At 49.3% G+C, this 23,559-nt stretch overlaps 1 protein-coding gene and 1 long non-coding RNA gene across 52 annotated transcripts in view; one reads left to right on the top strand and one right to left on the bottom strand.

Moving 5' to 3' along the window:
• The first annotated feature begins 344 nt into the window (after nt 1–344).
• The window catches only part of MADD (MAP kinase activating death domain), a 57,953-nt gene continuing 34,738 nt past the window's right edge, over nt 345–23,559 (top strand). For 15 of the 50 annotated variants that reach the window (XR_013403824.1, XR_013403820.1, XR_013403819.1 and 12 more), the window contains exons 1-20: nt 1,280–1,389; nt 4,948–5,097; nt 5,680–6,276; nt 7,329–7,632; nt 8,156–8,287; nt 9,912–10,025; nt 11,055–11,135; nt 13,925–14,103; nt 15,041–15,276; nt 15,473–15,629; nt 16,509–16,612; nt 16,706–16,896; nt 17,271–17,395; nt 17,774–17,913; nt 18,758–18,859; nt 21,295–21,354; nt 21,720–21,822; nt 22,192–22,378; nt 22,474–22,624; nt 22,932–23,138. Coding sequence is in view for 36 of the 50 variants with exons in the window: in XM_077962841.1 (XP_077818967.1) it covers nt 5,036–5,097; nt 5,680–6,276; nt 7,329–7,632; nt 8,156–8,287; nt 9,912–10,025; nt 11,055–11,135; nt 13,925–14,103; nt 15,041–15,276; nt 15,473–15,629; nt 16,509–16,612; nt 16,706–16,896; nt 17,271–17,395; nt 17,774–17,913; nt 18,758–18,859; nt 21,295–21,354; nt 21,720–21,822; nt 22,192–22,378; nt 22,474–22,624; nt 22,932–23,138 (3,232 nt within the window). In the remaining 14 variants the exon portion in view is untranslated. Of the gene's footprint in view, nt 493–835; nt 1,051–1,279; nt 1,390–4,947; nt 5,098–5,679; nt 6,277–7,328; nt 7,633–8,155; nt 8,288–9,911; nt 10,026–11,054; nt 11,136–13,924; nt 14,104–15,040; nt 15,277–15,472; nt 15,630–16,508; nt 16,613–16,705; nt 16,897–17,270; nt 17,525–17,773; nt 17,914–18,757; nt 18,860–21,294; nt 21,355–21,719; nt 21,823–22,191; nt 22,379–22,473; nt 22,625–22,931; nt 23,139–23,559 lie in introns of those variants that run through there. The other 35 variants (XR_013403816.1, XM_077962842.1, XM_077962836.1 and 32 more) reach the window with 9 other exon arrangements.
• LOC144334233 (uncharacterized) lies at nt 1,780–3,296 on the bottom strand. 2 transcript variants are annotated; one of them, XR_013403856.1, is made up of 3 exons: nt 3,086–3,296; nt 2,210–2,272; nt 1,780–2,111 (listed from the first exon to the last, which is right to left on the bottom strand). It is a non-coding gene; the product is annotated as an uncharacterized LOC144334233 (long non-coding RNA). The 2 variants fall into 2 exon arrangements; XR_013403857.1 differs by having other exon boundaries at nt 3,197–3,296.

The following is a 23,559-nucleotide window of genomic DNA, read 5'->3' as shown; positions in this document are numbered from 1 at the left end:
GAGTTGGGAGTTTTGTGGCTACTGAGCAGTGGGGCGCCCGCTAACGCTGTGCTGTATCTGAAGACCACACTGATCCCACAAACGGATGGGCCTGGGGGCCACTTTGCACAAGGTTCTCCAGCGCCCTGCCCATCCTGCCTCCACCACTTCCTGTTTTTCCCACAGGGCCCCAAGAAAAATTCTCCACTGTCACTTTGTGGTATGGCCATAAATGTCTCAGCGCCGCCTCACTGATAGGTCTGGTACTGTTTGAACAGGAAGATCAAAATGAATACAAAATGAGAGAAACCAATGTCTGTATTGGGGGTGGGGACACGGTAGTAGAGGAGGAAGCCTGCGATCTTTAGGATCCGCCTCCAGGCTCAGAGGAGGGAGGGTCACAAGTGACAGGCTTGGCCGTGAGAGGGGGCCTCTTCTTACTAACCCCCACTGCGCCATATGAATAAATGGAATGCTGAGGCTTAGGCGCCCCCTTCCCCTGCTGGGATCCAGGTAGGATCCGGTTGCCTTTCTGCGGGGGAGGAGGAAGTGTTGGATTTCAGCGCTAAGGCCTCGGCTGTGCACCTCACGTGCGTGTCTAGCATGCCGTAGTTTTTCCTTTGGCATCTGAAAAAGGCACAACCTGAAAGACCCAGAACCCAGTTTCGGCCCCCAGGTCCTTTGGGACAGGAAGAGAAGAGTCGTGTGGCCGCGAGGAGGCTGTCCTGCGGCGGGGCTGGCCTCGCAGACGCAGGGGACTCCATTTCCCAGCGGGCGCCGCGGCGCTGCCACGCCCCCCTCCCCGCGCGCGCCCGAAGGAGGTAACCGCGGCCGCGCGCCCCCCTGCGCCCCCGCGGCCCAGGATTGGTAGGCTCCACCGCGCGACAGCCGGCTTGGGCTCCGAGCACCGCCAAAGCGAGTGAGGTGTGGGAGCAGGGGGATGGGGAGCCCGTCAGGAAGTCTCAGGGGCCGATTATCTTGGGAAGTGACTTTCAGAGGAATCCACATGTCGTCGAAATGGGCGCTATGACCCCGTCGGGTTAAAGTCTTTCTGAGCGACCCAAACAGAAGGTACTGCCGTGTGTCCTCCCCTTTGCACGCGACGGCGCTGGGTCGGCCTGGCGCGCCCTCCCGTGCCCATGGGCGCTAGACTAGGTGTGTGCGCAGCCGCTGTCTCCGGAGGTCGGCCCCGCCCCGCGGCGCTTGGCTCGGCGCAGCCCCGGCCCCCCGGGCTGAATGGTACGGCCCCGGCCCCGGCCTCCCCCTCCGCACCCCGCGCGAGTGGTGCGCGCCCCCCAGTGCAGACGCGGAACTGGCGCCCGTTCGGAGCGGCGCCGCGCTGGGGAGCGACTGACGCCCCGCTGCCGGGGACGTCGGTCCGGGCCTGGCCAGTCCCCCAGAGCTTGGGAGGTAGGAGAGTCTGGGCCGGTGGGGGTTTTGGGCGAGCGTCTGGGGACTCCGAGTGGGAGACGGGCTCTGAGAGGACACCGTGGCTCTTGGAGGAAGGGGTCTCTGAGGAGGCTCTGGAGGAGTGTGAAAGGGCGTGGGGCGGGGCCAGGGATGGGGGCGCCCCGGGCCGAGGAGGGGGCTCGGGCTACTGGGCTTGGTTCCTGCGGGGCGGGCGGCGCGGGTTCGGGTTCGGGGCGGGGGCGGGGGCGGAGGAGAACTGTCCAGCAGGTGAGGGGGCGGGCAGAGCTGGGCAGCCTTGGGGCCCGATCCCGCACAGCGCTTGGCGGGTGTGCTTGTGCGTGTGCGTGCATGCGCCTTATTTTTGGCTGAAATTTGGAGAACCACGTTTGGTTCTCAATAATTGTTTTTTGTTTTTTTAATTTGATGTTTCAAAATTGACTTGCTGGAGAGTGAGAACGCTATTTCATCTTTCTGCAGTCACTCTCCTCCCTATCCTCGTGTATCTACCTTCTTCCACCTTTCCCTGCCCTTCCCTCTACCCCAACCCTGCCAGCTGCCAGCCTCCTTGCTCCAGTTCTTCCGCACGCTGGACCAGTCCGTGCTGATGAGCTTGCAAGGTCACTGCCTGGGGAGGTAGAGGAGGGGAGGAGAGCCTCCTGTTGTGCTCACGTCAGCAGAGATGTCATATTGCTCTCTGGTTCCTGTGGTTTTACTGTGAGATCCTGTGCAAAATGAGGGACGAATCCAAAGGGTTGGTTAGCATGGCCATTTCTGCTGAAAAGACATAGATAACTTAGAAGTTTGTGAATCCTAATTCTACCTCTGGGTGGAGCTGATGGTGATGTCGGACTTCAGCAGATAGATATGCATTTTGAGCTTTATGCTTTTGGAATACATGAAGACAGGAACCAGAGGCTCTATGTTAGTAAATATGGTTGAGGCTACAGGCAAGAGTCGGAGCCTCGTTGGTTGTGAAGACAGAGTGTGAGTTGTGGGTGATGTTAGAGGGTTTAGTCTTTAGAGGAGTTAAAGATGTTAATCTTTGTGGGGAGGGGAGAGAGGAGACAATGAGAAGAAAAATCTTAGTTATCTCTGCAGTCTGAATAACTGAAGGCAGTGGCTGCTGATTAGATGAATTCTGGCTAAAAATCGTATCCTACCCATAGCTAGAATAATAACAAGATCTCAGGGTCCTTGTGGCTCTGGAAGGAAATGATTGTGAGTGACTTGAGTTTCATCAGATAGTTCTCAGTGGATAGGGACTGAGATCCCTCCAAGGCTAGAGGGGCCTGATGCGTACTCAGTAGGAGGTGCTTCAGGCCTGATCTTTGAGATTTTGACTGGAGAGGACTCCTGGTTTTCAATATAAACATAGATTGCAAGGTGTAGCCTAGAGCTCTGGTTCTATAAATTTTGTTTTACTTTGAGATACTTTGGCTTTCGCTGTAGTCATTTCTACACAGTTCTTTTTTTTTTCGAATCCCATGACAGATTAACTACATAATTCTTTGTTGGAACAAATCATGCTTTTTACTCATATCCCATTTCATTTCTCTGTTTCTCTCCCCCTTGCATTCTGCTCAGGAGGAGCTGAGTGCAGCTCTGTTACGGTGCCCCACCTCCTGTAGTTTGCTCATGACTCTTGCAATTGGGAGAACCAAAGGGACCGTTTGGGTTTGTTAAGCAGTGGTGATACCTAGAAATGAATATACGGCATGCTCGGAAACCTGGTGGTGTACAGATATCAGTATCAAAAGTCAGAATTAGGACGGAGTACAAACTACAGACAGAGGAGGGAGACGATAACCTAATTCTTAGCAGGTACTGTCAGTGGGAGAAGTGTCTCTAGGTTCAAGGGGAGTGAATTGTTATGGGCCTTGGCCGACTCTGGAGTAGCAGCTGCTAGCACTGTGCGGTCACCAAGCAGGGGAGGGGCTGTGGCTCTGCTATAAATAGTGCTGGGAGCCAGAGTCGCTATGGAGATAAAACTGAATCCTATTACCTGCAGGTCCTCTATTGGGAGCAAGGGAAAGGAGAAAGCAGTATTTTGAGGATTTGAGAGGTATTGCAAATAGGTCTTGTTAATTATTAGGTAGGGGAGAAAAAAGAACTACTCATTACCTAAACCAAATAGGGCCTTAAGCATCCAAGGAGTGTGTATGTCTGTATATATGGGAGTGCCCGCAGCAGCAGGTAAGGGAGTAGAGTGTGTGTGTGTATGTATATATATGATAATGGGTTTCTCTCTGTGTGCATTGAACAAGGTCTTAGGCCGCATGTAGAGCACAGAGGTAGAATCCTGGAACACTAGAAATATGAGAAAAGAACTGCTACTCATAGAAGAAATAGCCCTACTAGAAATAGCTGTGCAGCGGGGTGAAACGTTTTATTTAGAGAAGTGCATAGACACTTAAAAGGAAATAAATTACAATTAAGACCATGAAAGCTTTTCCTAATTTTAGAACATAGTTTAGAAATTTCTCTGAGCACCTCTCCCTCTCCCTGTCCTTGCAGAAATCCTAGTATTTCTACCTCTGATTCATAGCCTCTGTATTGTATAGTAGGACAAGGACTCATCTGTGTGTATTGTATTACTGATTCTGAGCCTAAGATCAAAATAGAGGGGAGATTATGATTCAGCACCAAGGGCAGAGCTAGTAGCAGTGGCCTCTGGGCTCCTTTCTTGCCTGAAGCGCGGAGAAAAGTGGTGCAGAGGAAGCAATTGGGGCAATGGACATTTTCATTTGAGATCACATGAGGTAGAATAACCAGCTGTTATTGTCTGAGCATGGTTAACTAGACAGTCTATGTGGTAGTTTCACATCAAGCTGAATGCAGATTGTTGAAACAATTGCGTTTCCATCTAGACCTAGAAGTGCAGATTAGTGCTAGTTAAGGAGTCTGGTTTGATCCTGATCCACTCTGGAGGGATCCTGAGAGTGACTTCCATTTTTGTTACAATGACTGAGCCCAGATTAGACGGCCTAGGTCTGTTTTTCAGAAACAGAGCCCCAGGTGTTAAGCTGGAAATGAAGTCACTGGTAGGGATAGGTAGGTGAGCTATTATTTATCTACTATCTACTTCTTTTTTTTTCTTGAGACGGAGTCTCACTCTGTGGCCCAGGCTCGAGTGCAGTGGCGTGATCTCGGCTCACTGCAGCCTCCGCCAAAGCAATTCTCGTGCCTCAGACTCCCGAGTAACTGGGATTACAGACGTATGCCACCACCTCTGGCTATTTTTTTTGTATTTTTAGTAGAGATGGGGTTTTGCCATGTTGGCCGACTGGTCTGGAACTCCTGACCTCAGGTGATCCGCCTCAGCCTCCCAGAGTTCTGGGATTACAGGTGTGAGCCACCGTGCCCTGCCTATCTATTTTTTAACATTTTATTCTGTGAGCTCATAAACCTAGACACAAGGCTAGGCAAGTGTCAAGTTCTCCTATCATTAGTATGAAAGTGGAAGACCTTCTGACCTCTGCCCCTGGCCGGGAAGAAGCTGAGAGGGATGAGTCCCTTAGGCACAGCAGTGGATCTTATCAGTACTTTTTTTCCTATTAGACTTCGGTTTTCAGAATTCCTCCCGGGAATGCTGACTCCTTGCTTGGTGCCCTGATGCTTCTCTGAGATGAACTGATGAATTGGAACCATGGTGCAAAAGAAGAAGTTCTGTCCTCGGTTACTTGACTATCTAGTGATCGTAGGGGCCAGGTAACCAAGAAGAGATGGACTTTTGTCTTAACATCTGGGATAGCCATAAAACCTGCAGTTGTTCCCCTCTCCAGTTTCCACGTTGCTTTGCATAGCTCATTTTCCCCTGTTATTTTACCCTGCTGGGAGTGTTGAAGCCAATAGGGAAACAGCAAAGTCAGGTGGATTGAAAGCAAAACCCTGCTCTTAACTAACATCTTTGTGATGTTGAGCAAATACACTCTTTATATCTCAGTTTTCTTATTTCGTAAAAAGGAAAAGTACTTTAAAAGCTCCTCCTCTGTGTATGCTTTTTTGGTAATTTATTAGCTAATTCACTTTAAAAGATGTTAATCATCTAAAGGTGCCAATGATAATTTTATTGTCAAAATCTCTTGTTGCAGAATAGGTGCCTTCATGACAGTGCAGACTTCACTTAGGCTACCAGCTCCATATGGCAGGCAGCACCCGTATTTTCCAAGGTGTTACAGTCAGGTTACTTTATCCAAAATAGCATCTTGAGCTTTATTCATCGACAGTGGTTAAAATGTGATAGCCCATTCCATCCCTTCAGGCTGCTGAATTTGTCTTTATGTTCTTCAGGCACCCGAGCAGTGACAGCGTGGCCCAGACTCCTGAACTGCTACGACGATACCCCTTAGAGGATCACGCTGAGTTTCCCCTGCCCCCAGACGTCGTGTTCTTCTGTCAGCCCGAGGGCTGCCTGAGCGTGCGGCAGCGGCGCATGAGCCTCCGGGATGATACCTCTTTTGTCTTCACCCTCACTGACAAGGACACTGGAGTCACGCGATACGGCATCTGTGTTAACTTCTACCGCTCCTTCCAGAAGCGAATCCCTAAGGAGAAGGGGGAAGGGGGGGCAGGGTCCCATGGGAAGGAAGGAACCCGCGCCACCTGTGCCTCAGAAGAGGGTGGCACTGAGAGCTCAGAGAGTGGCTCATCCCGGCAGCCTCCCAGTGCCGACTCTACCCCTGATGTGAACCAGTCTCCTCGGGGCAAACGCCGGGCCAAGGCGGGGAGCCGCTCCCGCAACAGTACTCTCACGTCCCTGTGCGTGCTCAGTCACTACCCTTTTTTCTCCACCTTCCGAGAGTGTCTGTATACCCTCAAGCGCCTGGTGGACTGCTGTAGTGAGCGCCTGCTGGGCAAGAAGCTGGGCATCCCTCGAGGTGTACAAAGGTACGGTTTGCTGCTGCTGCCCAATGGGAGCATTTTAGAGATTCCATGTAATTGGTCTTTGAGGGGCATAGGAAATTTCCTCTGCAACTCAAGGTCCTTCAGACCTATCTAAGCATATTTAGAGTATTTAGAGTAAATATTTTTTCTTCTGGAGATGGAGTCTCGCTCTGTTCCCCAGGCTGGAATACAGTGGTGTGATCTCAGCTCACTGCAACCCCTGCCTCCTAGGTTCAAGTGATCCTTCTGCCTCAGCCTCCCGAATAGCTGAGATTACAGGTGTGTGCCACCACGCCCAGCTAATTTTGGTACTTTTAGTAGAGACAGGGTTTCACCATGTTGGCCAGGCCGGTCTCAAACTCCTGACCTCAGGTGGTCCATCCACCTTGGCCTCCGAAAGTGCTGGGATTATAAGCGTGAGCACCATGCCCAGCCAAGAGTTAATTTTTTTTTTTTTTTTTTTTTTTTTGAAACAGAGTCTCGCTCTGTCGCCCAGACTGGAGTGCAGTGACGGGATCTCAGCCCACTGCAAGCTCCGCTTCCTGGGTTCACGCCATTCTCCTGCCTCAGCCTCCCGAGTAGCTGGGACTACAGGCGCCCGCCAACTTGCCCAGCTAGTTTTTTGTGTTTTTTAGTAGAGACGGGTTTCACCATGCTAGCCAGGATAGTCTCGATCTCCTGACGTCGTGATCCGCCCGTCTCAGCCTCCCAAAGTGCTGGGATTACAGGCTTGAGCCACCGCGCCCGGCCGAGTTAATCTTTACTAAGCAAAAGACTCTGCAGAGTTAAACCTCCTTCCAAAATTGTGTTTGGAGTAATGCTGTAATTTGATGTTTAATGGTGGTTAGGACAGTAAGTCTTATCCAGTATATATTTTTACATTTGCTCTTGCTGTTGTATATACCTTCTGGTCCTATCTGAGCTCAGAGACTGGGCTTTCCTAATGATGCTCCTTTTCCCGTTGTCATCGTTAGAGCCTCTGTGGTGATACTGGGTTGCAGTGGGGTATCAGCTCCTGATGCTAATGTGTCTGGTTCCTGCTGTCTGCTTCTCAGGGACACCATGTGGCGGATCTTTACTGGATCGCTGCTGGTGGAGGAGAAGTCAAGTGCCCTTCTGCATGACCTTCGGGAGATTGAGGCCTGGATCTATCGATTGCTGCGCTCCCCAGTACCCGTCTCTGGGCAGAAGCGAGTAGACATCGAGGTCCTACCCCAAGAGCTCCAGCCAGCTCTGACCTTTGCTCTTCCAGACCCATCTCGATTCACCCTAGTGGATTTCCCACTGCACCTTCCCTTGGAACTTCTAGGTGTGGACGCCTGTCTCCAGGTGCTAACCTGCATTCTGTTAGAGCATAAGGTGAGAGGCCAGCTTCCTAGACCTTTCTAGGGGAGGAACTCTTAAATATGCCAGTGGCCAGATCATGAGCTCTTGGAGGACAGGGACTACATATTTTTCATCTTTTTGTGCTCAGGAGGTAACATGATGCCTGGTATACAGCAGGTATTCCGTAGATGTGGGTTGAATTAAGATACTGGTATCATGTGGGATGTATTCAGAGGGTTTACCATTCATTAGGGCTTATCCTTAATTGTACTGACCTAATTTTTTGGAAATATCAGTAGTTCTGTTTCATGAGTGGTCCTGGGATGGGCAGTACAAGAACTAGGAAGGTAAGGGAGTGATTTGCATATCTCAGGTGAGGGAGGATCACCATTGTGCCTGAATTGGGAGGTGGCAGGCATGGTGGGGCAGAGGGCAGTGCGAAAGGCAAAGCTGGAGCTGTAGGCATGGTGAATTGGAAACCAAGTTGTAATGTTGGAAGCTGTTTTCTTGTAAACCTTATGTTTTGGAGTGATTCTTACTGGATGGCTCATGACAGGTGGTGCTACAGTCTCGAGACTACAATGCACTCTCCATGTCTGTGATGGCATTCGTGGCAATGATCTATCCACTGGAGTATATGTTTCCTGTCATCCCGCTGCTTCCCACCTGCATGGCATCAGCAGAGCAGGTGAGTCTCAAGGCGTCTTCCGGCTTTGTCACCTTTGTCTTCCTGAGGGAGGAGGCCTAATGCTCAAAGAAGTTGTAAGTGGGGCTGGGCGCGGTGGCTCAAGCCTGTAATCCCAGCACTTTGGGAGGCCGAGACGGGCGGATCACGAGGTCAGGAGATCGAGACCATCCTGGCTAACACGGTGAAACCCCGTCTGTACTAAAAAATACAAAAAACTAGCTGGGCGAGGTGGCGGGCGCCTGTAGTCCCAGCTACTCGGGAGGCTGAGGCAGGAGAATGGCGTGAACCCGGGAGGCGGAGCTTGCAGTGAGCTGAGATCCGGCCACTGCACTCCAGCCGGGGCGACAGAGCAAGACTCCGTCTCAAAAAAAAAAGAAAAAAAAGTTGTAAGTGAGTGCTGGTCCTCAATCTTTTGTCATAACTTATTTGTCTGCAAAATCTGACTGATTTGAACTGATCTGGTGGCAAAGCTTATGCAATTTGTAGTTTTTATTTATCACAACAAATGTTAATGACTGTAGGCTACTGGCTACACTGCCGCAGGTGTTACGTAATACAGTAATTCCTCCTTATCTGTGGAGGATATGTTCCAAGACCCCCAGTGGATGCCTCAAACCACAGATGGTTCCAAACTCTGTAGATACTTTGTTTTTTTCTATATATACATACTAATGATACAGTTTAATTTATGAATTAGGCACAGTAAGAGGTTAACAATTTCTCTTTGGGCATTTATTTGGTGTTTTTTGGAGACAGAGTCTCCGTCTGTCCCCCAGGCTAGAGTGCAGTGGCACAGTCTTGGCTCACTGGAGCCTCCGCCTCCCGGGTTCAAGTGATTCTCCTGCTTCAGCCTCCCTAGTAGCTGGGATTACAGGCACAGCCACCATGCCCAGCTAGTTTTTTGTATTTTTAGTAGAGACAAGATTTCCCCGTGTTGGCCAGGCTGGTCTTGAACTCTTGACCTCGGGTGATCCGCCTGCCTCAGCCTCCCAAAGTGCTGGGATTACAGACATGAGCCACCGCGCCTGACCTCTTTGGACATATATTTGGCTTCTCTTTGGCATATCCCAATCGCCAGCATCAGTACACTTGTGCTTTGGGGCCATTATTAAGTAAAATAAAGGTTACTTGAACACAAACACTGAGATTGTGCGACAGTTGACCTGATAACTGAGATGGCTACAGGTGAGTAGTGTATACAGCATGGATATGCTGGACAAAGGGATGATTCATGTCTGGGTGGGACAGAGCGGGACAGCATGAGATTTCATCATGCTTCTCAGAACTATTGTCCTGGACTTCAGATATGATCAAGCTGCAATTTAAAATTTATGAATTGTTTATTTCTGGAATTTTCCTTTTAATATTTCAGACTGCAGTTTACCTCAGGTAACTGGAATCACAGAAAGTGAAACTCTGGATAAGGAATACTACCGTATACAAAAAAATGTACTATGTAACCTTTCAAAAAATCTGAAAAATTCTGAATTTTCAAATACATCTGGCCTCAAGGGTTTTGGAAGAGGGATTGTTTCTGCATTTCCTTATCTAGAAGAATCCGGACTTGATAAGTGCTCGTGATAGGTTTTGTCTTTGTTTCTTACCTTCTTTATCGTTTCCACAGCTGCTGTTGGCTCCAACTCCGTACATCATTGGGGTTCCTGCCAGCTTCTTCCTCTACAAACTGGACTTCAAAATGCCTGATGATGTATGGCTAGTGGATCTGGACAGCAACAGGGTGAGGTTCTTCGCTGAGGCATTGTAGCGTCTGGAGGAGGATTGCATTCTAGACCCAGTCCTGGGATATGTGTTTTTCTAGATTCCTTTCAGGAACGTTCTAAGTTGTTGGATAATTTCTATTGTGAGACTTATTGAAAAATTTTTTTAAATGCTCCTTTTACCTTATTGGCCAAATAAGCCCTTGGTTAGGTCTCAGAGAATTTTAGGATTTATTTTTGCCAGAATTAAGTGGTGCCTCCACCATATCCTCCAAGAGCAGTCAGACAGTTGTGATCCGAAGACCATTACATGTGGTATAGATCATCTCTTAATGGTTTCCCTGGAGTATAGTTTCCAGTAAGAAACTGTCTTTCAATGCAGGCTTAATGAATTATTTGACCATTCTGCAATGTGAGTATATTCAAACTTTGGTGGGAAGCCCTTATGTGTGTTCATTGTAAAACTTTAAAAAAATAAAAATGTCTGGGCGCGGTGGCTCACGCCTGTAATCCCAGCAGTTTGGGAGGCCGAGGCGGGCGAATCACAAGGTCAGGAGATCGAGACCACGGTGAAACCCCGTCTCTACTAAAAATACAAAAAATTAGCCGGGCGCGGTTGTGGGCGCCTGTAGTCCCAGCTACTCGGGAGGCTGAGGCAGGAGAATGGCGTGAACCCGGGAGGCGGAGCTTGCAGTGAGCCGAGATCGCGCCACTGCACTCCAGCCTGGGCGACAGAGCAAGACTCTGTCTCAAAAAAAAAATAAATAAAAAATAAAATAAAATAAAAATAAGCGTAAATGAAGTAAGTGAAAAGCAAAACCGTAATCTTTTTATTTAGCGATAATAACCAATAGCATTAAGGTATATTTCCTTTCAGATGTATATGTATGTCATGTGTGTGTACATATCTTATTGTGTAGTTACATAACGTGTGTTCGTTTATATAATAATACTGTATATACATCCTCTTATTTTTATTTACCCTGTGTAAGAGAAATTCCTTAGCAATAAACTCTAAGGTCACGTCTTTTATCATTTCTCTGGTGCAGGTGATTGCCCCCACCAATGCAGAAGTGCTGCCTATTCTGCCAGAACCAGAGTCACTAGAGCTGAAAAAGCATTTAAAGCAGGTACGTGAAGAGTGAAGGAAAGAGAGGGGAGTAATAGATGCTGTGGGGTTCCTATAGGAAGACAGCTGTTCTCAGAGCCAGTTTCCTATCAAACTTCAAATGGAGTAGTTTTCTTCACCCTGGATGGGCTTAAGAAAAGGGATATCCCATTTCTGGGTGGCAGAGTGAATCTCAGTGGTTTTGATTCCAACTCATTTTATGCCTTACTATATTCTAATGCTTATTATACTGTATAAAATAGCCCTTCACTGTCTGTTTCTTGTATGTGTGCCACTCTCTATGGCCTCAGAACATTTTCGGGGTCTTTTTTTTTTTTTTTTTTTTGAGACAGAGTCTTGCTCTGTCGCCCAGGCTGGAGTGCAGTGGTGCAATCTCAGTGCGCTGCAAGCTCCGTCTCCCGGGTTCATGCGGTTCTCCTGCTTCAGCCTCCCCAGCAGCTGGGACTACAGGTGCACGCCACCACGCCCAGCTAATTTTTTTGTATTTTTAGTAGAGATGGGGTTTCACCGTGTTAGCCAGGATGGTCTCAATCTCCTGACCTCATGATCCACCCGCTTCATCTTCCCAAAGTGCTGGGATTACAGGCATGAGCCACCATGCCCTGCCGATTTTCTCAGTCTTGTTAGGTGGAAGTTAGTAGTGTGGACCATCTGGCTGCTTTTGTATCATCTTCTAGAGTTGATCCTGAGGTTCCTTTCTTCAAAAATTCCTTTCTTTGGCCAGGCATGTTGCCTCATGCCTGTAATCCCAGCACTTAAGGAGGCCGAGGTGGATGGATCACAAGGTCAGGAGTTTGAGACCAGCCTGGCCAATATGGTAAAACTCCATCTCTATTAAAAATGCAAAAATTAGCCAGGCGTGGTGGCGGACGCCTGTAGTCCAGCTGCTCGGGAGGCTGAGGCAGGAGAATCACTTGAACCTAGGAGGCAGAGGTTGCAGTGAGCCAAGATCGTGCCACTGCACTCCTGCCTGGGCCACAGAGTGAGACTATCTCAAACAAACAAATTCCTTTCTTTGAGTAATTCCTCACATCCATTTTTTATTGATTTATTTTCTTCCTCTGCATGCTGAACACAGTACCTGAAGGTAACACATGACAAAGCTTGATTCCCTTCCCCTGCCTTATGTCTTGTGTAGAAACACCAGTAGATAGCACTGTGTTTATTTTTAGGACTCCCTGCTCTCATTTGAAGGGCCTTTAGAAACCTTTTTCTGTGTTGTCTAAAGTACTTAGTAGTACCTCTAGATGCTATGTTTGGGTTTAAATGGGTCATTTTGTATCATCCCTCTCACCTCAGTTGCTTCATCACTGCTGATATAATGTGATACCTTGTTACTGCAGAGTCTAGTGGGAATTTTAAGTCCTGACCCCGTGATCTGCCCTTCTCGGCCTCCCAAAGTACTGGGATTACAGACATGAGCCACCGTGCCCCGCCAAGAATTATATTTTAAATATTTGAAGGAGCTAAGATCCTTGGACTCATTGATCCTGTGTTCTAACTCCTGCTATTCAAAGTGTGGTTTATGGACCAGCAACATTAGCATCACTTGGGCTTATTAAAGTGAAGGATCACTCCAGGCATATTGAATCGGGATCTGCGTTTTGACAACCTCCGCCAGTGATTTCTCTCCTCACTCACATTTGAGAAGCACTGCTGCTCTCGACCAGTGGTCTTCACCCTGCCCCATTGAGCCTCTGAGGGGCCGATTTAGCTTGGGATCCCTGAGCATGTGAGGCTCTGCTTCCTGTGTCCTTCAGAGCAGCTATGTTTTCAAATTTCCATTCTGTATAGTTTCACATGGATTCCAATTTTAAAAAACATTTAATGACTATAATAATTTTGCAAACAACTGTCCTGGACTTCAGATAAGATCAAGTTGCCTTAAGCTAGGTTGTCTTAAGATGGAGAGCTGGCCGGGCGCGGTGGCTCAAGCCTGTAATCCCAGCACTTTGGGAGGCCGAGACGGGCGGATCATGAGGTCAGGAGATTGAGACTATCCTGGCTAATACGGTGAAACCCCGTCTCTACTAAAAAATACAAAAAACTAGCCGGGCGAGGTGGTGGGCGCCTGTAGTCCCAGCTACTCGGGAGGCTGAGGCAGGAGAATGGCGTAAAAACCCGGGAGGCGGAGCTTGCAATGAGCTGAGATCCGGCCACTGCACTCCAGCCTGGGCGACACAGCAAGACTCCGTCTCAAAAAAAAGAAAAAAAAAAAAAAGATGGAGAGCTATATATTTCAGACTGTTTTCTTTCTTTCTTTTTTTTTTTTTTTTTTTGAGACGGAGTCTTGCTGTGTCGCCCAGGCTGGAGTGCAGTGGCCGGATCTCAGCTCACTGCAAGCTCCGCCTCCCGGGTTTTTACGCCATTCTCCTGCCTCAGCCTCCCGAGTAGCTGGGACTACAGGCGCCCACCACCTCGCCCGGCTAGTTTTTTGTATTTTTTAGTAGAGACGGGGTTTCACCGTGTTAGCCAGGATGGTCTCGAACTCCTGACGTCGTGATCCGCCCGTCTCGGCCTCCCAAAGTGCTGGGATTACAGGCTTGAGCCACCGCACCCGGCCTTTCAGACTGTTTTCTAAAGGCTAGAGTATTGGGATTTTTGTTTCAAAGATGAAAGGTCTGAAATGGGTTGACCATGATTTGCAAATTAGCACTGTTCTTTGTTGCAGAACTTTTTGACCAGAGAATACGAGGTAGAAGACTTTAGGAAGGCTCTTTCCTTGGAGTTGAAATTGGCTAGCTGCCCAGGAACGTGCCTTGTATAAGGAATTTTCTTGTTGTTCCACAGGCCTTGGCCAGCATGAGCCTCAACACCCAGCCCATCCTCAATCTGGAGAAATTTCATGAGGGCCAGGAGATACCCCTTCTCTTGGGAAGGCCTTCTAATGACCTGCAGTCCACACCGTCCACTGAATTCAACCCGCTTATCTATGGCAACGATGTGGATTCTGTGGATGTTGCAACCAGGTAAGACCAAGCCGATTATGTAATCACAAGTTCTTAAATTGATCTCTTTGCTCTCTAAGTGACCTTAGGGCCGACTATTTCCCTGAACCAGGGTTTCTGTTTTTTTTGAGATGGAGTCTCACTCTTGTTGGAGTACAATGGCATAATCTCAGCTCACTGCAACTTCCACCTCCCGGGTTCAAGTGATTCTCCTGCCTCAGCTTCCTAAGTGACTGGGATTACAGGCACCTGCCACCACGCCTGGCTAATTTTTATATTTCTAGTAGAGACAGTGTTTCACCATGTTGGCCGGGCTGGTCTCGAACTCCTGACCTCAGGTGATCCGCCCACCTCGGCCTCCCAAAGTGCTGGGATTACAGTCGTGTGCCACTGCATCCAGCCCAGGGTTTCTTTATATATAAAATATGTGCCATATTTGGTTGTGATTTTCCACCTTGGTAAAAGCAAAGTGAAGAAATAGTAAACCACGTGCTCAGGATGAATAGGGGGCTGATGATTCTTTTAAGGTATCTCTCCCTGGCCGGGCGTGGTGGCTCACACCTGTAATCCCAGCACTTTGAGAGGCTGAGGTTGGCGGATCGCGAGGTCAGGTGATCGAGACCATCCTGGCTACCACAGTGAAACCCCGTCTCTACTAAAAATACAAAAAAAATTAGCTGGGCATGGTGGCGGGTGCCTGTAGTCCCAGCTACTCGGGAGACTGAGGCAGGAGAATGGTGTGAACCCAAGAGGCGGAGCTTGCATTGAGCCAAGATTGCGCCACTGCACTCCAGCCTGAGCAACAGGGCCAGACTCTGTCTCAAAAAAAAAAAAGGTGTCTCTCCCCTTGGAAGCCTGTTAAGTGATGGCTTTGGGAGGTGTTCTGAGACTTTGGATCATGGGAATCCTTACCCTACAGGGCATGGGTCTCAAATTATCTCATCATCTCCTTCCCCAGGGTCGCCATGGTACGGTTCTTCAACTCTGCCAACGTGCTGCAGGGATTTCAGATGCACACACGTACCCTGCGCCTCTTCCCTCGGCCTGTGGTAGCTTTTCAAGCTGGCTCCTTTCTAGCCTCACGTCCCCGCCAGACTCCTTTTGCCGAGAAATTGGCCAGGACTCAAGCTGTGGAGTACTTTGGGGAATGGATCCTTAACCCCACCAACTATGCCTTTCAGCGAATTCACAACAGTGAGTCCACCTGCCCTCTGCTCCGCTCTGCCTTCTGCCTCTGTCCTTTTGATGGACTTTGATTTTTCCTTTGCTCATCTTTGACCTGTGCCTTCTGTCCTTGCTCTGCTTTAGACTTTTTCCTGCCCTTCTTTCAGGCATTGCTTGCCTTTTTTTCCTTGCTGCTGACTTTCTATTCTTTTCCCTCATGGGGTAGATATGTTTGATCCAGCCCTGATTGGTGACAAGCCGAAGTGGTATGCTCATCAGCTGCAGCCTATCCACTATCGCGTCTATGACAGCAATTCCCAGCTGGCTGAGGCCCTGAGTGTACCACCAGAGCGGGACTCTGACTCCGAACCTACTGATGATAGGTGAGCATCCTTAGGGTAGCAAAAAGGTTTTTAAGGTGAAGAGGCTCTCACTAGCCCTTCTTTAGCACAGAAGAGGCAATCTCATAGGCTTCCCATATCACTATTTTTTTTTTATTTTATTTCTTTATTTTTTTTCATGTGTGACAGAGTCTTGCCGCTCTGTCACCTAGGCTGGAGTGCAGTGGTGCCGTCTCAGCTCACTGCAACCTCCGCCTCCCAGGTTCAAGTGATTCTCCTGCCTCCGCCTCCCAAGTAGCTGGGACTACCTGGCTAATTTTTATATATATACATTTTTTGAGATGGAGTCTTGCTGTGTCTTCCAGGCTAAAGTGCAGTGGCATGATCTTGGCTCACTGCAAGCTCCCTCTTGGGTTCAAGCGATTCTCTTGCCCCAGCCACCTGAATAGCTGGGATTACAGGCACATGCTATCACGCCAAGCTAATTTTTTGTATTTTTAGTAAAGACAGAGTTTCACTATGTTAGCCAGGCTGGTTTCAAACTCATGCCCTCAAGTGATTCACCTACCTCGGCCTCCCAAAGTGCTAGGATTACAGGCGCGAGCCACTGCGCCCGGCTACTTTTTGTATTTTTAGTAGAGATGGTATTTCACCATGTTGGCCAGGCTGGTCTCAAACTCCAGACCTCAGGTGATCAATCCGCCTTAGCCTCCCAGAGTGCTGGGATTACAGGCGTGAGCCACTGTCCCAGCCCCCATTATCAGTCTTTATGCTTTGGTTGACTGTTTTTCTTGGTTTCCTTATTTGATTTGTACCCTGGCCTTGCGTTCAGAGTGCTCCCCCTTTTATTTTTCCTAGTGCTGATTGCAGGTGTTCTCCCTGCCCCTTTCTGTTTTGTTTTTTATGCAATTCACTCTGCAGTGGCAGTGATAGTATGGATTATGACGATTCAAGCTCTTCTTACTCCTCCCTTGGTGATTTTGTCAGTGAAATGATGAAATGTGACATTAATGGTGATACTCCCAGTAAGTGTGCTTGGGGAGATTGGCCAGCCCTGGGCAGGGGTTGGGGGTCTAGGGATGGGGTGGTCTCTACCTGCCTCCCTTGGATTTTGGCAGATGTGGACCCTCTGACGCATGCAGCACTGGGGGATGCCAGCGAGGTGGAGATTGACGAGCTGCAGAATCAGAAGGAAGCAGAAGAGCCTGGCCTAGACAGTGAGAACTCTCAGGAAAACCCCCCACTGCGCTCCAGCTCCAGCACCACTGCCAGCAGCAGCCCCAGCACCATCATCCACGGAGCCAACTCTGTAAGTGAGGAGTGGTGGATGAGTGAGAACCATGGCCTGGGATGTGGGCCTCATCTATTAGGAAAGCCAGGCTGTAGCTATTCATTTGCTTCTTCTCACACAATTTTCTCATCTTCCTCTTCATGGGCCCTAGAGCTTAGAGCCTAAGAGACCTAGTTTTGACCCCAAAAGGAGTTCATCAGGCTTTGTTCAGGGTACACTGTGATCCCCCTTATATAGTTTGTGGGGACAGAGAACAGGTGCCACAGAGATCATTTCCCACACATTCCTTAGGCTAGAAATCTGACAGGCCTGGTCCAGCACTGCCAAACTGGGATTACATGAAGGTACCATTGGGCACCAGCTAACCACTTTCAATTTCATGTGGCCTTCAGGAACCTGCTGACTCTACGGAGATGGATGATAAGGCAGCAGTAGGCGTCTCCAAGCCCCTCCCTTCCGTGCCTCCCAGCATTGGCAAGTCGAACGTGGACAGACGTCAGGCAGAAATTGGAGAGGGGTCAGTGCGCCGACGAATCTATGACAATCCATACTTCGAGCCCCAATATGGCTTTCCCCCTGAGGAAGATGAGGATGAGCAGGGGGAAAGTTACACTCCCCGATTCAGCCAACATGTCAGTGGCAATCGGTGAGAGCCTGGGGATCCCTTCTAGATGGGTGACTGAAGGACCTCACCTCAGTGGACCCTGGTCGAGGGTTAATCAGAAAGTCTAAGTCTGAATGCTCTCGTGGTCCTGCCATCCCCAGAGGGTGGTGTTTTGATCCAGGGGTTTAGGAATTACAGGAAGGGAGCAGCAGCTGCAGTGTAGCGTAAGGCTCATACTCTCAAGGTCAAGTACCCCTGCCTGGGGCTCATAGGTGCCACTGTGCATTCAAGGGCTCAAAAGCTGCTGCGGCCCAACAGCTTGAGACTGGCAAGTGACTCAGATGCAGAGTCAGACTCTCGGGCAAGCTCTCCCAACTCCACCGTCTCCAACACCAGCACCGAGGGCTTCGGGGGCATCATGTCTTTTGCCAGTAAGTGCCTTCAGCTGTCTCTCTCATTCCTGTGTTCCATTTTTCTCTACAGCAGAGCCTGACTATCGCAAATGTTGTTTAGAACTTCACATGTAGGGCTAGGTTAGCATTAGCAAGCTCTAATTCAGTCATTTGGGTGATACTGAATAAGGTGTTTTCAAGTGAGGGCAGTAAAGGACAGGGACAGATTAGTCATTATTATGCCTGGTCGTTTCAGTCTATTTCAGGTAAGAGCTGGATGGGTAACTGGAAAACAGGCAGTAAATTCAGAATCACACACTTGTACTTATATTTAATGGAAATACTCTGGTCAAATTTGATTTGAGTCTATATCTGGTATCTTCTTTGCCTCATAACGGACTCTTCCATGAATGTGCTTTGAAATCGATACGAGATTGAATTTTGTGCTTAGAGAGTATTTCCAGCAGTGTGGGGTGGTATCAGTTAAAGATTGAAGACAGACTATGGACTAGAGAGAGCCAACATCGAGGATCCCTGTTATCGTGAGTTTCTTCAGCAGCCAGGGAGGGACAGTGCCAGCTTCAGACCAGAAGCCCGTTAACTGCCAGCTTTCATGCTGTGCAGCAGTAGATGAGAGACTCGGATATTATCATGTGAGGTGGACAGAGAAAGCTGTTACTGGGTTTTGGCTGCTCCTGGCAATGGCTCCATTGTTTGCCTGGAGTTAGACTTGATCCTTTCTAAGACAGATCAGAGATGATCTGATCCATCAAACTGGGACCGTGTTTGGAAAGGAGGGAGGTGCAGATGCTGATAGTCATTAGTCTAATGCTTTGATTACTTACTCTGCCAAGTCATCACTCTCGCACCCTCCCCTTGATAGGCAGCCTCTATCGGAACCACAGTACCAGCTTCAGTCTTTCAAACCTCACACTGCCCACCAAAGGTGTCCGAGAGAAGGCCACACCCTTCCCCAGTCTGAAAGGTAACTACAGCCTTCCTTTTGCCAAGCCAGGTTTCTCCGGGAGATATTTCAGGCTGTGGGTTCATGTCAGGAGCCCTGCGTCTGGTGAATCCTTTGACCTGGTTGTCATCCCTCATGTTGCTCCTCATGGCTTTCACTGCACATCTTGGGCTCCGATGGTTGTCAAATGGAAACCATCTTCGTAGCTAGAGAGGGCCCTGTTATGTCATTTAGGACAATGGCAGCTGTGGGATTACTGCTGCTTCTCGGGAGGACCCTGTCAGGGTACGTGATTAACATAGGGATCATCAGCCGCCTCCAGTCGTCTGCTGGGTTGCCACTGCATGAACTTAGGACAAACTCCATGCCAAGGAGCTGGCCTACCAGAGAATGGTTATGGAGAGCCTGGCAGCATTTATAGAGCACAGCCTCTCACCTCTCACGCACTCATAAGCCTGTCAACCCAGGGCTTGTGAGCGCGCCAGGTAGTATTTGTTAGTTTCTAGGAGCAGTTAAGACCTTATTTGAAAGCCAGGTGCAGTGGCTTACACCTGTAATCCCAGCACTTGCACTTTGGGAGGCCAAGGCAGGTGGATCACGATGTCAGGAGATCAAGACCATCCTGGCTAACATGGGGAAACCCCGTCTCTACTGAAAACAAAAAAAAATTAGCCAGGTGTGGTGGCGGGCGCCTGTAGTCCCAGCTACTTGGGAGGCTGAGGCAGGAGAATGGCGTGAACCTGGGAGGCGGAGCTTGCAGTGAGCTGAGATCATGCCCCTGCCCTCCAGCCTGGGCGACAGAGCAAGACTCTATCTTAAAAAGTAAAAAGACCTTATTTGAATTTGGCTTGTGCCATCTGACAGTTTCAGGGGCTTTTCTGAATTTGATTTTTTTTTTTTTTTTTTCCTGAGACAGAGTGTCACATCCCAGGCTGGATAGAGTGCAGGGTGGCGATCTTGGCTCACTGTAACTGCTGCCATCCAGGCTCAAGTGATTCACATGCTTCAGCCTCCCATATAGCTGGAATTACAGGCACACGTCACCTCGCCCAGCTAATTTTTGTATTTTTAGTAGAGATGGGGTTTCACCATGTTGGCCAGGCTGGTCTTGAACTCTTAACCTTGAGTGATCTGCCCACCTCGGCCTCCCAAAGTGCCAGGATTACAGGTGTGAGCCACCGCACCTGGCCTGATTTTTTTGTTTTCTCTGGATGGTGTGCCGAAATATTTAACTGTGGTAGGAAGTGCAGTGAGAAGCAACCTCATGTATTCTATTTTTTTTTTTTTGAGACGGAGTCTTGCTGTGTTGCCCAGGCTGGAGTGTAGTGGCGCAATCTCGGCTCATTGCAAGCTGTGCCTCCTGGGTTCATGCCATTCTCCTGCCTCAGCCTCCCGAGTAGCTGGGACTTCAGGCGCCTGCCACCACGCCCAGCTAATTTTATGTATTTTTAGTAAAGACAAGGTTTCACTGTGTTAGCCAGGATGGTCTCAATCTCCTGACCTCGTGATCTACCCGCCTCGGCCTCCCAAAGTGCTGGGATTACAGGCGTGAGCCACCGCGCCCGGCCAACCTCATGTATTCTTTAACTGATCTCTCATTCCTATTGGTAAAAAACGTCAGGTTACTTGGGTGCAGTAGCTCACACCTGTCATCCTAGCTACTTGGTAGGCTGAGGCAGGAGGTTCACTTGAGCCCAGGAGTTTGAGGTACAGTGAGCTATAATTAGGCCAGTGTACTCCAGCCTGGACAACAGAGTGAAACCCAGTCTCTAAAAGAAACCAACAGAAACAAGCAAATAACATTGTCAGGAGTCTAAGGCATGTTCTTAGGTGGTGATGGGAACATTGGATAAATGGGCAAAGGGACATCAGAGCTGGTAGTGTAAGGAGCGAACTAGCACTGCCAGGGAATCCACATGTGGCCGGGTAGGCTAGGGATGGAAGGGTGTCAGTGACACTGGCCTTCATTTGGTACATTTGAAGAGGAGAGCAATTGAAACTCTTTCATTGCATGCTGATGCATTGTCGCATTTGCTGCACTTACCCTCTCACCCACCTCCCATCCTCATGCCCTGATCCCCACTCCCAACAATAGCATCTGCAAGATGGGTCGCTTCCCTGCACATGCCCTCAGGCCCCTGACCCCCTGTGCTGGATGTTTTCTGAAAACCAGCGGTCCCTCTTTCATGCATGTGTGTGTGCAGTACCTGAAGCCTCCCTGTGTCATTTACCCGCCCCTGGCTTTGAGAGGCCACGTCTTAAGGATGGTCTTTTCTTAGAGCCTTGGTTGTCTCCTGGTCACTTGGCTTCCAGCTCTGAGGTGCCCGAGAACCAAAGTTATGTGCATTCCTCAAGCTTTGGGAGAATGCTCAGATTATCTGGCTTACTGCTCCTCGGAGGGGTAGAGGGGTTGCGGTATTGTGGTGCACCTACTAATTGTGTATTTTGTGTCCCAGTATTTGGGCTAAATACTCTAATGGAGATTGTTACTGAAGCCGGCCCCGGGAGTGGTGAAGGTGGGTCTTGCCTGTGAGCTGTGCATGATCTTTTTTTTTTTTCTCTAGCATCTTCTGTGCCTGCCCGAGGGCCATCCTTCTCATGGAGCTAGCAGCATCACATGAGTGACCTGCTTGCCCCGTTCCCCGTGACGCCCATGCTTGCCCATGGGGCGTGCTGCTGGTGCATGTGGAGTGGCCTGAGTCTCCATCCCTACCTCCTCCACATTGCCATGGCTGGTTTCTACCTACGTATGATGCCTTGGTGCTACCCTCACCCAGCCCTTCTGAGGAACGGGCGTGGAACATGGCTACTCAGGGCTGTGCTGGCATGAGCTCCTGCACTATAATAGTGATGTCTCTCATTCCTGCCTCCCCTGCCACAGGAAACAGGAGGGCGTTAGTGGATCAGAAGTCATCTGTCATTAAACACAGCCCAACAGTGAAAAGAGAACCTCCGTCACCCCAGGGTCGATCCAGCAATTCTAGGTAATAAATGGTAGAGCTGTTTTAAAAGTTCTCAGGTAGAGGTGGGGTGGTTCCTCTGCAGAACTTTAGGGATAGAGTGGGAGAGAAGCTCTCAATGGGGTAGATGTAATCAATTTCTTGCCAGCACTTCTCATTCTGGCTTGATCTCCATGCAATTGAAAGCTTACAGTGTTGAGCGGAGTGAATCAGCAGTGGTGGGTATTTGGGCAAATCAGGTTCTCCGGAGAGTTGGGGGATGTGGTGGACTTGGACATTCAGAGATGTGGCTTTGTGTTTTACCCCTGGAGGCAGGCATCTAGTCTGGGTGAAAGGTGGGGGGTGCTCTGCAAAGGAGCTGGTGACCACAGAAGCGGTGTGTGGACCCTGTAGTGAGAACCAGCAGTTCCTGAAGGAGGTGGTACACAACGTGCTGGACGGCCAGGGAGTTGGCTGGCTCAACATGAAAAAGGTGCGCCGGCTCCTGGAGAGCGAGCAACTGCGAGTCTTTGTCCTGAGCAAGCTGAACCGTACGGTGCAGTCAGAGGACGATGCCCGGCAGGACATTATCCCGGATGTGGTCAGTGTTGGGGGTAGGGAGTCAGAGTAACTGGGGAGAGGGATGTGAATACCAAAGGCAATTTGCCAACGCTAGCCCCTGGGTTATTGTTGCAGGAGGTCAGTCGGAAGGTGTACAAGGGAATGTTAGACCTCCTCAAGTGTACAATCCTCAGCCTGGAGCAGTCCTATGCCCATGCGGGTCTGGGTGGCATGGCCAGCATCTTTGGGCTTCTGGAGATCGCCCAGACCCACTACTATAGTAAAGGTAGGGATTGTATCTGCTGGGCACCATGCCATCCCCAACTCTCCCACTTGTCTCCCAAAGAGAAAATGTATTTGTCCCCAGGACAGATTTCCAGTACCATGCTGCTTCCCATCTGGCTTTGGGGTTTTATTTTCTATGCATGTTTATACGTAGTGAGTGTTTTTTGTTATGAAAAATAAGACATCAGCTCATCTTTCCCTGAACTCCTTCATTCCACACCCTTCTGTATCCTGGCTCCTCCCACCTCATGTCTGCACCTTGATTCCTACTCATTACTTCTCTTGACGTCTTGATTTTTTTCTCTCAGAACCAGACAAGCGGAAGAGAAGTCCAACAGAAAGTGTAAATACCCCAGTTGGCAAGGATCCTGGCCTAGCTGGGCGGGGGGACCCAAAGGCTATGGCACAGCTGAGAGTTCCCCAGGTGGGACCTCGGGCACCAAGTGCCACAGGAAAGGGTCCTAAGGAACTGGACACCAGAAGTTTAAAGGAAGAAAATTTTATAGCGTCTATTGGTACGTATCAGTGTGTTTGGTGCGGTAGAGGGGTCCTGGCTTCTTAAATATCCCTTTCTCCTCAATTCATCCAGAATCCTGCCTTTCTCTGCCCCATGCTTTGCTTCCTAGAGAGAGAAGGAGACCTGTGTCCATTTCTAGTGGTGTTTCTTTGTACTTCTCTAGTCTTTATATTTCATCCGCAGCCACCCCTCACCCTGTATCTTAGAGGAAGAATGGAGGTTTTGTTTAGAGGGCCCAGTAAGGCTTACTGCAGGTGGTGTGAGCTGTACTCCTGGCCGCTCTTTTTATTTACATCTGCATTTCTTCACATAGTGGAGAGAATTCCTGGAAGTGCTCAGGAAGTTTATAGATGCATCTTTGGGCTATACAAACGACATTTGTGTCTCTGAAGCCAGTGTCCTCCCATCCAGCCATTACA

The sequence above is a fragment of the Macaca mulatta genome, chromosome 14, assembly GCF_049350105.2.
Source record: "Macaca mulatta isolate MMU2019108-1 chromosome 14, T2T-MMU8v2.0, whole genome shotgun sequence".
Classification (NCBI taxonomy): domain Eukaryota; kingdom Metazoa; phylum Chordata; class Mammalia; order Primates; family Cercopithecidae; genus Macaca; species Macaca mulatta.
The sequence above is the reverse complement of the archived record's forward strand: the minus strand, read 5'-3'. Positions and strand labels throughout refer to the sequence as shown.